This window comes from Leptonotus elevatus, chromosome 1 (assembly GCF_054856555.1).
Source record: "Leptonotus elevatus isolate MCC_2025b chromosome 1, RoL_Lele_1.0, whole genome shotgun sequence".
NCBI lineage: Eukaryota > Metazoa > Chordata > Actinopteri > Syngnathiformes > Syngnathidae > Leptonotus > Leptonotus elevatus.
The window spans coordinates 16,950,204-16,967,752 of record NC_141239.1 but is presented as its reverse complement, the minus strand read 5'-3'; the positions used below and the strand labels follow the sequence as shown (position 1 = coordinate 16,967,752).

The 17,549-nt window shown below is 36.9% G+C and overlaps 2 protein-coding genes across 3 annotated transcripts; one reads left to right on the top strand and one right to left on the bottom strand.

Annotated features, from left to right (window-relative positions):
• Positions 1-1,135: 1,135 nt before the first annotated feature.
• On the bottom strand, positions 1,136-11,963 carry LOC147181082 (integral membrane protein 2C-like). Of its 2 annotated transcripts, XM_086059710.1 has the most exons (7): positions 11,748-11,961; positions 7,304-7,444; positions 7,092-7,169; positions 5,666-5,836; positions 5,452-5,562; positions 3,791-3,953; positions 1,136-2,090 (listed from the first exon to the last, which is right to left on the bottom strand). In XM_086059710.1, exons 1-7 carry the CDS (start codon positions 11,829-11,831, stop codon positions 2,002-2,004), a joined length of 837 nt encoding a protein of 278 aa, XP_085915836.1. In that variant the 5' UTR covers positions 11,832-11,961; the 3' UTR covers positions 1,136-2,001. The 2 variants fall into 2 exon arrangements, with proteins under 2 accessions (XP_085915836.1, XP_085915845.1); XM_086059719.1 differs by lacking the exon at positions 7,092-7,169 and having other exon boundaries at positions 11,748-11,963.
• Positions 11,964-14,096: 2,133 nt separating this feature from the next.
• On the top strand, positions 14,097-17,549 carry hes6 (hes family bHLH transcription factor 6). The gene is made up of 4 exons (XM_086077298.1): positions 14,097-14,309; positions 14,400-14,486; positions 14,587-14,668; positions 15,402-17,549. The coding sequence occupies exons 1-4, from the start codon at positions 14,244-14,246 to the stop codon at positions 15,845-15,847; spliced, it is 681 nt and encodes a 226-aa protein (XP_085933424.1). The 5' UTR covers positions 14,097-14,243; the 3' UTR covers positions 15,848-17,549.

The window sequence follows — 17,549 nt, the reverse complement described above, 5'->3', positions numbered from 1 at the left end:
GAGAGCAGGGAAAGGGGGGGGGGGGGTCGGGTCTGTATTATCTTTATTGTTTTTCCCCTGAGGTCTCACAGACGCCATAGAAATTTCACTGCCAGACTCTAAGTTTTAACATTAAAAGCTAAAAACAAAAATGCCTTGGTCTTTAATGAAGCTTACAAATTGACTACTAGTATGATATGTGTAAAACAGTATTGAGTTTGCACTTCGTCCACCAGGAGGCAGTATAATACACAAACACAATAGTGGTTTTAGCGTCTAATAAATGCCATCTTTGCCATCAAAACATTACCTAATCTGTTTCATAGGGATGTTTGATACTTTTTGAGACCAGTACGAGTACTCAACCGATACACTAGTAGTATTGATACATAACATTTTCCCCACAACACAATTAAAAAAACTACCAATCCCATTTTTCCTTAAAATTGCATTAAAATATTGGCAATTTTCTATTCCTAATTTACCTATAATTTGTACTTCGCACAATCTAATTCAGGCACCTTCAAATCTCAAGGGAGGTTGAGGTCTGGAATTTAGCATTAACTTCGTAATGGTTTAGTTTATGAAACGTTGAATTTAGATTTTTGTTGACCTTTAGCACACTCTAGTGGCGAAAAGTGTAGTAAGAATACATTTGTATTGCTTTGACTTGTGTTAAAATGCCTGAGAGCAACAAGTAATGGCGGAGTGTTGCCCCACTGAAGGTTTTTAGTGACTTGTGGTCAAGTACATAAATTAGTTAAGTAAATAAATTCATGTTTTGGCAAGGCAAGAGTTGCTAGAGAGGCCATTTAAGTACATTCATGTGGCAAATGTTACTAGAAATGAGCAACTTAAGATGTTAGCTAAATGCTAACTGCACATTTTTTTGTAATTCAGAACACATTTTACGTAACGATGATAAAAATAAAGAAAAGCACTTCATGGTGTGATCATATATACTTTACATTTTGGGACAGGTGTGTGCTACTGTAGCGAGAAAACAATGTTAGCCATATTTCAACTGTACAATAAAGATACATTATTCTATAAAGTCCATAACACAACATATCATCTGTTGACTGTGTAGCTGGATAATGCAGCTCATCTCACAATTCAACTTAAATTACCGTTTAAAAAAAAATCCAAGGACAAATAAAGTTGAATAGTTTATTAAAGCAGGCAAGATATACATTTAAGTACAGTTATACATAAATATATGAATCACACATCAACTGAGACAAATAACCCAATTTTTTATTTGTATTTTTTAACCCAGATGTGATTTCGGTTATCATCTACTGTTAAGTAATCTTAGAAAAAAATTCTAGAATTGTTAATACCAGTAACAAATTTCAAAAAACATTCTATTATAATAATTATACCAGTAACTGCAGAAAACACACTTTTGGTTCCTTTCCGACACACTAAAGCTCTTCTGTTGACAGTCAAAAGCCGTTTAAAAAAATACAAATCAATACAGAATATGCATTGAACATTTTCCAATGCAGAAAATTGCTGTATATTCATATATTGCTTGGAAACAATCAAAGGTCATTTAACTATACACCGTCAACATCTAACTTCATGAGGTATGTTTTTTTGTTGTTGTTTGTACATAATTCATGTTACAAATTGACCTTGAAATCAAATTCCCATCCGTTTTCTATTCTGTAGCGTTGCTTATCCCAGTTGACTGAGCGAGAGGCAAGAACAATTTGGGATCTTCAATGCACCTAACGTGTATGTTTTGGGAAATGTGGGAGGAAACCGGAGCACCCGGAGTAAACCCACGCTAGCACGGGGAGAACATACAAACTCCCAACACAGGATGGCCGGAGCCCCGAACCACCAAACTGCGAGGCGGATGTGTTAACCACTCCGCCTCCGTGCCATTACATACATACTGTACATACGATTTAAACTGTATTGAAATAATGAAAGAAAGTGAAACAAGGGTTAAAGTGCAGTTTAGAAGCGTAGTCAAGAGCTGGAGGGTTGTGATGGCCAAGTAGCTTAAGTTTAGTAGGCCGAGTTGCGATCGCAGATGTAGGTTTCCACCATGTAACGATTCTCGAAGTGCACAATGTGGTTGCAGGTGTTCAAAAATTCTGCAGATGCAACACAACATGATAAGACATTCATTTTCAGTGTTCATGAAGCACTTGTGATATTTTTTCATCAGTGTTCCCCAACCACCCGGCGGCCACAGCTCGGCAAGCTGCACAGTTGAAAAAAAAAAAGTTTTTTCCTTTTTTTTTTTTACTCAGTCCATATTTGTGCAACGGTGAAAGGAAGTGAGTTGCATCATCACCCCCAACAAGCTGTCATGCCAATCAAAGGCACTCGTCACTCATCCGTCCATCCTCCACACTTTGGTCTCACTCCGCGAGCAGTGACTCACAAAGAGTTCCCAAGCTGTGCCCACATGTAATCACTACAACAGGAAGTTTGCATTTGCTCATGTTGGTTTTTCACAATTCGCGTGCTCTCAACTCGGATTCCCTGTGACTAAGTGGTACAATTTGTCCCTGCTGGTGAGTACGACTCAAAATAAGATTTGGTGTTGGAATTTTTATTTCTTATACTCAGTGCTTTTACCATCAACACTTTTTTTTTTCAATCAGGGGGAAAAAAATCAACATATTCCAAAAACATTTTTTTTTAAAAATCATTAAATTCTAATGTCTTGAGACTTGTTTTAATGCTGAATTAAATGTTTTTTACATTGAATTTAGAGTTTTTTTCCACTGACTATTTAAGAGGGGGGAAAAATGCTCAGAGAAATTCAAACGTGGATTAAAAAAATCTGTATATTTTCCTGTATAAAATCCTGAGTGATGTTTTTTAAATGTTGCATTTTTTACATAGAAAACTAAATAAAAAACAATTGAAATTGATGGCAAAAAAATAAAAAAAAGATGAATTGTTTAAAATTTTTAAATAAATTGAAAATATTCAACTACATTTTTAAATATTGCATTTTTTTACATGTAGAATTAAAATTGATGGCAAAAAACTAAATTGTTGAATTTAAATTGATGGTTAAAATATTCACTAACTCAATTCAAGGAAATCTCAAAAATGGATTCATAGAAAAAAATTATAATCTGAGACCGTATTGTATAAGTGTTCATTTTTTACACCTGGAATTTTAGCAAACATTTTATTTATTTAAAAAAAAAAAGATTTTGGGTACAAGACGTTGGTTAAAAATAATCTTGAGCTAAATTCAATTTTGATATTTCACATGGGGAGATTTTGGTGGCAAAAAATTGTGATGCCTGATTATTTTTTTACATAAAAGAAAAAAAAAGTAATTCAAATTGAACCTGCAATGGCGCATTTGCAATATGGTTAATTTAACCCTAGGCCGGTGTTAATTAGTATTAATGAGCAGTGCCCCAGTATCAGACAGAATGGACGGGGCATGGCCGGGGGAATCATATTTTCTTTGAATTGCTGCAGTTAATATGCCGCAGTGTTTCCCTACATTCCCTAATTTGTAGTTTGCTCGCAATTGACACTGGCTTCCCCTCCACTGCTCAGTGTCTTAACAGCTCTGCATGGCAGGTGGGCCCCGCCCCAACAAAAGGCTTATACTAGTAATCAACAAGACATGGATGAAACCTTGGGCATCGGAGAGCCCCCCTAACTAACAAGGTTGTCATTAACATGAAGCAAATAGGAAATTTGAAAATATTTGCGCAACTCGGTCCAAGAGGCCTGCTAACCTATATTCGGGCCGTGGACTGGTGGTTGTGGACCACTGCAGTAGGACGCCTCGGCCCCGGTAGAGTCCGGTACTCACCAATTTCAAATTCCGCGCTTCCCTCCTCGGGCGTCATTTGAAAGATCATCGTGTTTTGACACATCTCTCGGATGGCTGAGCCCAGATCTTTGTCGTCAGTTAGTTGCTCTCCCATGATCTGAATGTCCTGCAATATGTACTGATTTGGAAAGTATATCTCCTTCTGTGGGCAGAAAAAACAACACACAATATAAGACAATAAATAACAATTGCACACCATGTTCCACAAGGGCTAATTTCCTGAGGCAGTGATCAGCTTGGGAATGTCACATGACCAAACAGGGAAAACAAAGCAACTGATGTCATTTTCAGTTGATAGCCAAGTGGCAAAATGGCCGCCCCTTAAGATCGATAAAAACGGGTGCATTTCGCTGTTAACTCATAGATGAATCAGAATGCTATGTTTAGACTAGTGGAGATGCATACATGTTATCGTAAACAAAATGTTGGGGTTGACGTCCCCCTTTAACCCATTCACTGCCATTGACGGCTATAGACGTCAAAAATTAATTTGAACTATTTCTATTTTGTTAACAAAAGTCATTTCCCCCCCACTTTTGTTAACAAGAGTATGATATCCTAGATTTTTTTTACTGTACATTTAGAACAGAAAACCTAGATTTTTTTTTTATTGTACATTTAGAACAGATATAAAATTAGTGATTCATTTTTGAGTTAACTAGTGAAGTCATGCGATTAATTACAATTAAAAATGTTAATGTTTTTAATGAATTGGCAGTGAATGAGTTAATAAAATATAAATATGCAACTTTATGTACATGATTACCAAACATCACAAAAGTCATTTCCCCCCCACTTTTGTTAACAAGAGTATGATATCCTAGATTTTTTTTACTGTACATTTAGAACAGAAAACCTAGAATTTTTTTTATTGTACATTTAGAACAGATATAAAATTAGTGATTAATTTTTGAGTTAACTAGTGAAGTCATGCGATTAATTACAATTAAAAATGTTAATGTTTTTAATGAATTGGCAGTGAATGAGTTAATAAAATATAAATATGCAACTTTATGTACATGATTACCAAACATCATTCACTTCAAGCACTTTACAATACCTTTTAGCAGGTTTAAGACTCATTGTATTTACTATTATTTATTAGGGGATGATTGATACCACTTTTTTTTCACACCGATACCACTAGTACTTTTGATACATAAAATAATTTAATTTAATTAAAATATTTTTTAAAGACATTTGAATCCCAATGTAGCATTTTTCCTTAAATTACATCAACTTCCACTTGTTCATAAAATACCTATTGTGTATAGAAAAACACAATAAATCACACTGCAATAAATAAAATAAAACTAATAAATCAGTGGCCATAAAAAGTCTGTCAGGCATGTGTATGCCTTTAGATCTTGATCATAAAACGTCCACAAGAGGGTGGCTGCGAGTACGACGAGAATATCTTGAAATTCGACTGGTATCGGCCCGATACGGATACATGGTATCGGTACTCCCCCATCCCTAACGAGGGGAAATTCAACTTACTCTTTTCCACGTATTTTAAAAATCCTGGCCACATTTTTTTCTAACACCACTGCAAGGTCTTCCCATGTGGCTGATCATTATTAGCACTAGCTTGTGCACGAGCCGCAATATCCCGCTGGCGCTATCACACGCGGTCTCACCTTGGTATTGCTCAGCATCTCCATAAGGTTGCTTGGCGCCTTGACCACGTTCTTGTCCAGCGCAGTCACATAGCACAGTTCCCTTACTTTGTCATAATAAGCCGTCTTGCCCTATCGGTACAAACACGTTTTAATATCCGCTTGAAATAAATACGTACAAATACTTGGACATTGGTAATAAGCTTGCTGGTCCAAGGTGAGAAGCGCGTCTTACATTTGCGAAGTCATGGACGATGTCAATGTTGTCAGCGCTACCAAGACCTCTGACCATGAGAACCTTGATGAACTGGAACTCCTCTTCCACGGAGATGGCCACCTTCAATTCCATCTCCAGGTTCCAAGATTTGGTCTCCAACACAACGTGGCAATTGAATTCCTCCGCACGCTAAACACACGCACACGCCACACGCACCTTGGTCAGCACACAGCACCTTCCATCAATAACCTCACACTTTTTCTTTGGGGTACTGGATAGATGTATGAAATGGATGGATGGATGGATGGATGGATGGATGGATGGATGGATGGATGGATGCATGAAAATGGATGGATGGATGACAGCATGGATGAGCAGATGGGTGGATGGATGATGGAATATTAGGATGGCAGGATGGCTAAGAGATGATATATGGATGGATGGCAGGATGGATGGCAGGATGGATAGAAATGGATGGATGGATGGCAGGATGGATGAGCAGCCGGGTGGGTGGATGGATGGATGGATGGATGGATGAATGGATGGATGAGCAAGCAGCTGGGTGGATGGATGGATGACAGCATGGATGAGCAGATGGGTGGATGGATGATGGAATATTAGGATGACAGGATGGATGAGAGATGATATGTGGATGGACAGACGGATGGATGGATAATGGATGGATGGCTCAATAGGATGGATGGATGGAAATGGATGGCAGGATGGATAGATCGAAAGGTATGGATGGATAATGGATGGATGGATGGCAAGATAGATGACCAGATGGTTGGATTAATGGACAATGGAATAATATTAGAATGGCAGGATGGATGAGAGATGATATATGGATGGACAGACGGATAGATGGATAGCGGATGGATGGATATATAGGAATTATGGATGGATTGCTCAATAGGATGGCAGAATGAATGGATGGACGGAAATGTAAGTATGTATCAATATGGATGGATGGATGGCAGGATGGATATATAGGGATTATGGATGGATGGATGGATGGACAGATGGAATAATGGATAATAATGGATGGAAATGTATGGACGGATGATGGATGGATGGATGTGTCAATATTAGGATGGATGCATGGATGTCTCAATATTAGGATTGCAGGATGAATGAGATATATATGGACGGACCGACGGATGAATGGATAACTGACGGATGGATATATAGGGATTATGGATGGATCAATATTAGGATGGATGAATGGATGGATGGTTGGATGGATGGACAGATGGAATAATATGAGGATGGCAGGATGAATGAGAGATGATATTTGGATAGACTAACGGATGGATGGAAATGGATGGATGTCTCAATATTAGGATGGCAGGATGGATGGATGGATGGATGGATTGATGTGAATATAAGGATAGGATGGATGGATAACATATATGAATGGATGGATGGATGGACGGAGACGTACACTCAAAAATTCATAGACTTTGGAGTCAGTTGGCCGGTACAATTTATGGACAGATAGGTCTGCAGAGATGTCCTCCAGCTGGACGGATGGATAAACACATCGACAATGAGTCATGTCAAGGAAAATGGCTGTCAGGATCACTGCACTTAGTGATTAACGAAGACGGACGATCACGCAGGCGCCTGATGGGCGTGCAGTGATGCAAAAGGTACCTCAACAGGAAAGAAGTGGCGGTACGCGTAGATGGAACCCAGCACCAGTCCTAAGAGGACGACCAGCACAGAAATCAAGAGGGCGCACAAGCGGACTGGAAAATACTTCTTGATCCGGGAAGAAGTGTCCGTTTCCAGGTCCTGCCGAATAGACCCCCCCAAAAAATTATCTTTGGGTTGCCAAAGAACGGAGGCCCTTCTTATAGCATCAAGGACTTTCTACTCAACGGGTACCTCTTTTGGATACTGACTTGATTCTAAGTTCCAAACATAAAACCAATAATCACACTCCCGACACAATAGGTTGGCGTGTTTACAGTGCTAATGCTAACTTAGCATTGCTAGGGCTGCCATTTTGAAGCCAAAGAGCGGGGAAAAATGGATACAGGCCATTTGTCATTTGTGTTAGAATCACTTTGACATTGTTCCTTTACACAGACTCACACTTCGTATGAACTTTTTTTTTCTGAGATGTTAAATTTGAAGTTGCGACTTTTACCGTCTCTGCGGCAACCTCCTTATGAAACTGACAAAACATGACTCAAATTAACTCATTCACTGCCATTGACGGCTATAGACATTAAAAATTATTTTTAACTATTAGTCTAACATTTTTTCCACTTTTGTTAACAAGAGTATGAAAACCTAAAAAAAATTGAATTGTACATTTAGAACAGAGATCAAATTTGTGATTACTCATGAGTTAACTCGTTAGCCCCTAATTTTTAATATTCTTCTCTTTACTTTTTTAATCTTTTCTTTTATTAAAAAATTTAATAGTGAAGTCATGCGATTTATTATAATAAAAAAAATAATCGCCTGACGCCCCGAAATTTTAGTAATCTTTTCTTCTAAAAAGAAAATATTTAAAAAAAAGAAAAAATAGGGATGTCAGGCATTTAAAATTTGTAATCCTAATTAATCGCATGATTTCACGAGTTAACTTATGATTGATCACAAATTTTATATCTGTTCTAAATATACACTAAAAAAAAATTTTGGTTTTCATACTCTTGTTAACAAAAGTGGAAAAAAATGTTAAATAGAAATAGTAAAAATAAAATTTTGACGTCTATAGCCATCAATGACGGTGAATGAGTTAACAAAGAATTCGTTTTTTTTTTTTTTTGCTGCAGTTGTGGAACAATTTAAATTTTTAGCTAAAACCACCAAACACCATATTTTTTGGTAATTTAAGAACTTATTTCAACCAAACAATTTTTTTAAACACAATCAGTTTCTACAGTTTTTATTAGTGGTTCCATGTTGTCACCACCAAAATCTATTTGTGTTCAACCAATTAACACCTGTTGTGAATTCTGTGAGTAGTCACTAATGTATTCGGGAATCACCTCTCGACAGGAAGTCCCGACGTGTGAATTGCGTCGCCGAGCCGTGAGTCAGTCAGAGAGATCTGATAGACGCAAGAGCAGGCGGCGCTGAGACCCGCCAGATGCCCACCCACGGCCTCACTAGCAATCTGCCGCCTTCGCCGTACTACCGTCTCCATGGCGAGGAGCGGAAGTGGGAGCATCAGGAGGCTCTGACGAAAGGTGTTTTGGCGGAGGCCTATTCTGAGACGCCTGCGTCCATATCTGAAACTCGACGTGGGAATCTTGGAGCTCATTTATTTCCCTTATTTTTAGACACTTGCGGCCCCCGTTTATTGACGTAACGCGGGACTGGCAGACCGTGTGATTCGTCACTTGCTCGTATGTGGAATTATCACACAAGTACTTCATTAACTCATTCACTGCCATTGACGGCTACAGACGTCAAATATGAATTTGAACTATTAGTTTCACATTTTTTTCCACTTTTGTTAACAAGAGTATGAAAACCTAGAAAATTTAGAACAGATATCAAATTTGTGATTAATTACAATTAACTCATTCACTGCCATTGATGGTATCGATGTAAAAAATTCATTTGAACCATTTCCATTAATTTAACGTTTTTTTCCCCACTTTTGTTAACAAGAGTATGAAAACCTAGATTTTTTTATTGTACATTTAGAACATATATAAAATGTGTGATTAATCATGCGTTAACTAGTGAAGTCATGCGATTAATTACAATTAAAAATAATAAATCGCCTGATGCCCCTAATTTTTTATATATTTTTTAAAATCGTGTCAGGTGATTATTATTTTTTAAATTGTAATTAATCGCATGACTTCAATAGTTAACTCACAATTATTTGTAGATTTGATATCTGTTCTAAATGTACAATAAAAAAAATTCTAGGTTTTCATACTATTGTTAACAAAAGTGGAAATTATTTTAAATAGAAAATAGAAATAGTTCAAATGAATTTTTGACGTCTATAGCCGTCAATGGCAGCGGATGAGTGAAAAGTTGTAATCGCCTGATGCCCCTAATTAAAAAAAAGAAAAAGAAAAGATTATAAAAAATTATGGGCGTTACATTTTTTAAATTGTAATTAATCGATTAATCATTAATTTAATATCTGTTATAAATGCACAATAAAAAAAATCTAGGTTTTCATACTCTTGTTAACAAAAGTGGAAAAAAAATTAAAACTAATATAGTTCAAATGAATTTTTGACGTCTATAGCCGTCAATGGCAGTGAATGAGGTAATATGAGTGGTTGTCTCCCTGGGAGGTTGTGGGTTCGATCCCCAGCCCTTATGACCATGTTGAAGTTAGTAGTAGTAGTTTGCTCGCAGTGGACAATTAAGGCAGCAGTCGACCACGGTGAGGCTTTACAAAGAGTTTTGGACAGCATTATGGTGTAAATTAAGCGTTGTATTATAAGCAGTCCATTTACTGCGCAAGAAAATGGCTCATTTTGTCAACACTTTATGAGCATCACAAGACAAAACATTAGGTACACGTGCACCACTGAGCTACTTACCAAAAAGAGTCTTTACAAGGAATTAATACTCACATATACAGTACAGGCCAAAAGTTTGGAAACACTTTCTTATTCTATGCATTTGTTTTATTCTCACGACTGGTTACTTTGTAGATTTTTCACTGAAAGCATCACAACTATGTATGAACTAATATGGAGTATGTAAAAGGTGAAATAAATAATTAAAAACATGTTTTATATGCCATCTTTTGCTCTGGTAACCTTTTTGCATACTTTTGACATTCTTACCTGTGGGAACTCCTTAAAAACTGATGGAAAACCCTTTCAGGGGTTGGAAAAACCTTTTGAAGCTCATCGAGAATGCCAAGAAGGTGCAAAAAAGTAATCAGAGAAAAGGGTGGCTTTTTATTTATGTATTTATTTTCACCTTTTTTTTTGTTAAGTACAGAACTCCAAATGTGTTCGATAGTTGTCGTCATAGTTTTGATGTCTTCAGTGAGACTCTACAATGCGCATAGTCATGAAAATAAAGCATATTATTGAATGAGAAGGTGTGTCCTGACTTTTGGCCTGTACTGTAATGTACTGCATTTAAATTAAATTAAATAACATTATGTCCACTAACAATATTATTGAAAAACTGAAAATAGTCAAAACGCCCATACACATAATTAATCATAAAACACTCATGCATACATAGTATTTAAATAATTCATATTATATATAATTCAGGTTCACAGCAAAATAGCGCTAGCAGGATGTGGCCGGTCATTGCTAAATATCCAGTGTTTAATATTTAATAAAAAAAGAAGAAAAGATAATTGAAAACTAAAAATATTACCTTAAAGTACCCACACAGGATTATAAAAAATATTTGACTAAAATAAAAAAATACTAAACTGGTAATCACAAAGTCCCCACACAGGATTTTAATAAACAATATTTACTTTTAGGAGTACTCATTGTACAAATCATCATCATATACATCATATACATCATATAAAATCCCCACAAAGGCCACAGGTACCTTATATAATGCATACAATATAATTATGTTTATTATCTTAGTAAAACCATAGCCACAAAGTACCCACACAGGATTATAAAAACATTTTACTTAAAAAAAAAAGTCCCCACACAGGATTATGATAAAAATATTTACTAAAAATCTGGAAGAAAAAAACTCAAAAATCATCCTAAATCCCCACACGGGATCATAAAAACATAACTGATCTTATATGATACACAGTTTGTACATTGTTCGTTATTTTAATCATTGCATACAGCTTAAGACAATAAATTCAATTTATAAAAAATAGTAATTACTCTACTTTAAATATGTATACTGTGCAATCAAGAATAAAAGTGTGCCTTGATCATCGTCGTCATTTCTCTTTGGCCCGTGATGGGCTGGCTGGTGACATATATAAACATAGTAACAAAAGGGGTCCTGCTCAGGTACATTTATTATAATTATAATTAGCATTGTTATAACTTATTAGTATATAATTGGCTTTATAAATTTTGCAGGACAACTTAAACAAGCATGACAATCAGACGAAAGTCACTTTCATAAAGAGAGGGGTGGGAAAGTGCAAACTTACGCTCAGCTGGTTGATAACCACATCAGCTTCATCACCTTTCTCTATCTTGTCAGACGTCGTAGGACGCAAGGTAATCCTCACCATTGTGGACTTTCTGTCTGGTCTGCGTTTTGATGTTCAGGTTTCGTCTATTTTCAAGGATACACTTGCTCGGCTCTCGGCAACTCTAATAGTTCGTGCAGATTGTATACCCTTTATACCCACTGACGGGGACACCATGACGTCACAAGCACGTCTTCTGTGACCAACACCGGCGTGTGTGGGTATCGAGGAAGAGTCGCCCTCGTACAAGTCAAGTAAAAGCACAACGTCTAAATAACCCGCTTAATTTGACACATAATGCGACTGTTTACGTTTTATTATAAGATTATACTAAAGTGTTGACGGTTTCCTATCGGTAAACGCGATTATAAAACGTCGTTAACGCAGTTCATGCCAATCGATACTTTTATTTTGAATGTAATAGTCAGATATGGTTCCGGAAGCGCAGCTTTGTTCAAAGTGAACTTGTCTGCAATCGTACTAAATTTGCATCCCTAAATCTCATTTACATGCCAGCAAATATCACAATACCACAACAACCCCCACATAATAAAAAAAAAAAAGATGTAATAGTGGATTCCAAACCATTCAAAAAATTTGAATAGTATGCTGGAAGCCAAGGGAAACTGAGTGTATATTGTGTTGAATGTCGCTAAAACACAAGGTTTTATCAGTAGGGACAACATCGTATGGTAAGCAGTTAAACATTTGAAGAAAAAACGGAAAAACTGTGACGTGAAAAAGAAATATCATTATAACATTAGAATTTATTGACAATTTTAGAGTTGAAAAATGTGTGTCAAATCCCCCCCCCCCAATAAAAAAATAAAATATAAAAATAAAAAATAAAAATAAAAATAAAAAAATAAATAAAAATAAAAATAAAAATACATGTAACATTTCAATGTATTTTAAATTTTAAAGAAAAATAATAATTACGATTATTTTACATATTCAAAAACAATTAAAAATAATAAGTCTGAGATATTGTAACATTCAACTTTTGTACTAGGCTCTACATTAACTTGAAAAATATGTAATGTGCTGCAAATTGTTCATATGTGTGAATGTAAGAGGTTGTTTGCCCTGCAATTGGCTGGCGACCGCTTTTCTGGCCCAAAGTCAGACACTTAGGAAGCTAACCTTTGTATCTAATGTATGTAAAGTTATTTTAGAGTGCTACAAAACTGTTATAAAACTTGTTCTTTTTAAACACAATTTCAAATTTTCTAAATAAAAAACACTGGCAAAATATTGGCAAAACTTCAGGAGGTGTAGAAGCTTCTTTGTAAGTATTGCAAGTATGTACAACATGTCCATTCAAAGCCTGATGAATTCATTTTACATTGAATGACAGAACGTGCACAGTGATGTTCTTCACAGCCAGGAACTGTCAGATGTTCCGGGCATTGTGAGCAGTCACAAATTGTCCAGGATTAGGGGATTAGGGAAAGTGGAGAGAAGAAAAAAAAATTGGCAGGATTCTGACTTTATTCTCAGAATTCTGACTTTAAAATCAGAATTCTGAGAAAAAAGTCAGAATTCTGCTTTTTATCTCAGAATTCTGCTTTTAATCTCAGAATTCTGACTCTAAAGTGAGAATTCTGCCTTTAATCTCAGAATTCTGATTTAAAAGTGAAAATTCTGACTTCAATTTCAGAATTCTGTGATTAAAGTGAGAATTCTCGAAACGAATAAAATGCCACACAATCTGTTTGTAGAACGTGTAGGTTATCAAGGCCATATTGAAGGGAAGGGTGTCCATAAAGCCTGGGTGCATGGTAAAAAATAAATAAATAAATCAAACAAAACAATTTTATCTAATTGTGATAATGATAAATAATAATTTCAACATGATTTCCATAATTTTCAACATATAATTTGATGTGCTTTGCAAAATTGCGGTATACTCAATGAAGATTACAAATTGAAACCACATTAGATAACATTGACGGCAATGCAGACCTATTCAAGTTATGCATTGAAAATTATGGCAATCATGTTGAAATGATTCTATAATAACAATAAAATTGAACAAAATAACTTTATTTTAAGAAATATGTTTTTGTTTTTGTTTTTGAACCATGTAATTAGACTTTATGGACACCCTGTAGTTTGGCTCTGAAATATTACATTGTGTCCTAGAACTTTTCGGACACACGTACCTCGTGCATCTTGAAAATGTTAGCCCAAATATTAACCCAAACTTTTTTGTGAGCAGTGCATGTAGGCTGTAGTGCCATCCCATCCCGGAGAACCCCCCCCCCCCCCATTCATATGTAAATCAGTCGTCACATATATATTGAACCTAGCCCATGTCTCCCCCTCCAGTGGCAGCACTAAAAAGAAACTAGGTCTGCTGGCCGAGCCATCTGTCTAGTGTCTCCCCACTGAGGAGGGGGGGGCTTCGAAAGACAGTACCGAGGGTTCTCGTTGTATTTTTTTGTGACAGGAATGGCCCCCACTGGCAAGCACACATCGACTGACCACTGCACGGGCGGACACAAGTCTGACAGAAAGGTAAAAAGAATAACAAAGGGGGCGGATTTATTCTAATATGTACCGTCGTTGTTATTTTTGGCGGCGCTAAAAATAATTTTGTGTTTCCAGAAGAGGAAACCTCTAGTCGAGAAGAAACGACGAGCTCGTATTAACGACAGCCTACACGAACTCAGGGCTCTCATGGCGGATACAGAGGTAAAAAGCACTTCATATATTCATCTTAATAGGCCAATCATTCGCTTTTTAATGTGCTAAACATGAGCTGAATGTGACTAGCGTGTGTGTCGCGTTGCAGCTGCATTCAAAGATGGAGAATGCCGAAGTGCTGGAGATGACAGTCAAACGGGTTGAGAGCATCCTGCAACACCGGGCTCAAGGTAAATAATAAACACAAAAGAATTAAACACATAGTGCCATTGATAATCTTAGTTAGTTGGTCTTCTTTTCATTTTAGTGCGATTATGGCAGTGAATTGTATTTTACTCGAGTTTGCCTCGCTTTTGCTTGGCAAGTGGCAACCCGTTGCCAAAAACCTTGCTAAATGTTGCATTCAAAGGCAGCTGGGAATTCAGAGAAATTTGTACATCCGACCAGGAAGCTCGCAAGGAAATGGAGTGCAAATTCTGGTTTTGATGACAAAATAAGGGAAAGTCGGTCAATATCTTTATAAATGTCTAAAGTCATCGTTTACATGAATGTTAGTACGCTCAAATTGGTAGTTATTTTCCATTTCCCAGTCCCACCGAACGTAGCGTTGGTAGCTAGTACCCTACAGTTGCATTTGACACACTAATCAAGCATCGAGGCTACAGGTGTAACATATATAACGTTATATATTATATATAATAATATTTTAATTTATTTTATTTATATATATTATTTTTTATTTATTTATTAATTTATAAAAAAAAATTGTGGGTAACATCGCTAATAAAGTAAGTCTAAAGTAAGTTTTAAAATGCAGTCACAATATCAATAAATATACAAAAAAAACTATCATAGTTTAAAATAAAGCCTTTCCAACTCTGAAAATGTGGTAAAGAATTATACGCATTTTTTTTGCACTCCCCACCAACATCTAACCTTTTGTTTTGTTTCTGTTGACTCCAGAAGTGGAAGCGGGCGAGCGTTTTGCGGCCGGTTACATCCAGTGCATGCACGACGTGCACACATTTGTGTCCAGCTGCCCGGGGATGGACCCCACGGTGGCGGCCGAGCTGCTCAACCATCTCCTGGAGAGCATGCCGCTGCACGGCCAGGACCGCCTCAGAGCCACGCTTTCGGGCACAGACCTCAACGCCGGCCCCTGGTCCCCACCGGGCCCCGCTCCCGCACCGGCCCCGGGTTCGTTGGTGTCCCCGGCCCCTTCATCTTCCTCCGCCTCCAGCGATGACCTCTGCTCAGATCTCGAGGACACAGACTCGGAGCAAAGTCAAGGTTCGTCTTCTGAGGAGTCGGAACAAAGTCAGGTTTCTTCGTCAGAAGAAACGGAGCCGCAGGACGTGGCGGCATGTGTGTCCGTAAATGGCAACAGATCCGTTTGGAGACCTTGGTAGAATGAAATGGCTGTTCGAGTCTATGAAGTGTTTTAAAGCAGGGGTGTCAGACTCGGTTTCATGGCGGGCCACATTGTAGTAGAGGGTTGGTGGGGTGACTGCGAAAAACTTATAAAGGAATAGTCGCGTCATTGTACAGTCGTGCTGAATACAATTAAATATATTCTTATTTATTATTGTGGCAGTAAGGTAGTAGTATATTTTATTCAGTCACCCTTCAGGAATTTATTCCATATAACAATCAATACTTAGTACTCAGTACTTTAAAAGTGAAAAGTGGATCACACTTTTTCAAATTCATATTTGCATCATTCCAATATTTGACATTTTATTTTATTTTTTGTGTGCAATAAACTTACAAACACCTATCAACTCATATTGAGATTCCCAAATTAAAAATAAGTTAAGTAAATAAGTTAACCAAACAACTTGGGCAATTCTGATATATTAGATCAGGGTTGGGCACACTCGGTCCTCGAGGGCCGGAGTCCTGCAGGTTTTGGATGTTTCCCTTCTCCAACACAGCTAATATATGATCAGCTCATCAGCAAGCTTTGCATCAGCCTGATAACGATTCTGTTAATTAGATTCAGCTTTGTTGGAGCAGGAAACATCCAAAACCAACCCTCCAGGACCGAGTTTGCCCATCACTGTGTTAGATGGAACAGAATTGTGTATATTTTAAACAACAAATAGAATTTGAAATCTGAAGTTAAGGGGAAAAAATATTTGGAACAAAGAAAAATTGTGTGTGGGTCAAGGCCGGGGGGTTTTCACTCGACCAACTCGATCGTTTCAAAGTCCTGAACTTAAACTGATAGTTTAAATAAATAAAAACATACATTTTTTTTAAGCAAATTTGCCATACATTTGTAGTACACCCACTTCATTTGCTTTGGTGAGCCCCCCCCAAAAAAGAAAAAAAGATGCGTTGGGCCAGATCTGACCCCCGAGGGCGTCGAGTTTGACACCTGTGTTTTAAAGCGACGTCTAAACGTGTGTAATATGTAAACTAATTGTTTTAAAATGCAAATCGGTGATCTGATTTGGAAGCGTAACTACCTCAGATAGGAGGCAAATATACTGTATATATTTACTTGTAAGACAAGCTATGTAGAGCGGTGTTTTCCCAACCTTAATTAAGCCAGACTCATATTTTACATTCAAAAAAGAATCACGACACACTACTCCATGAATTGTAAGCAAACGATTCTTCAAAAAAAGACGCTTCCAGCTGTTTATTCCCAATACCCACTTGAAGCTTACTGCCAAACGAAACATAAAACAAGGAGAATTACAACATTGTGTTTTCAAACAAGCCACACAACTTTGCTTAAAGAATGTGCTAGCTTAATGCTAACACATACAGTACTGGGAAAAGCCAGGCTAACCAAAACTAGCATTAATATAGCATTAAACTTGTAAGTCAAGGAAACAATTTCACGGTTTATTTATCGACCTTCTGCCATCTACTGGCAGACCATTTTAATCTTCTGTTAAGTTGTCACTATACGTCACCGCGATAGATAGAACAAATACACATTTTTACATTCAGTGTTTGGGAATCACTGCTTTACCAGCTAGAACGCCATTGTTAAAATTGTGTAAATTATTCCTCATTTTTAAAAAGTGGTTTTAATGTATTTATATGCATGAAATGATAAGCACAGAACCTTTGTCAATAAATTGCTTTGTGACAGTT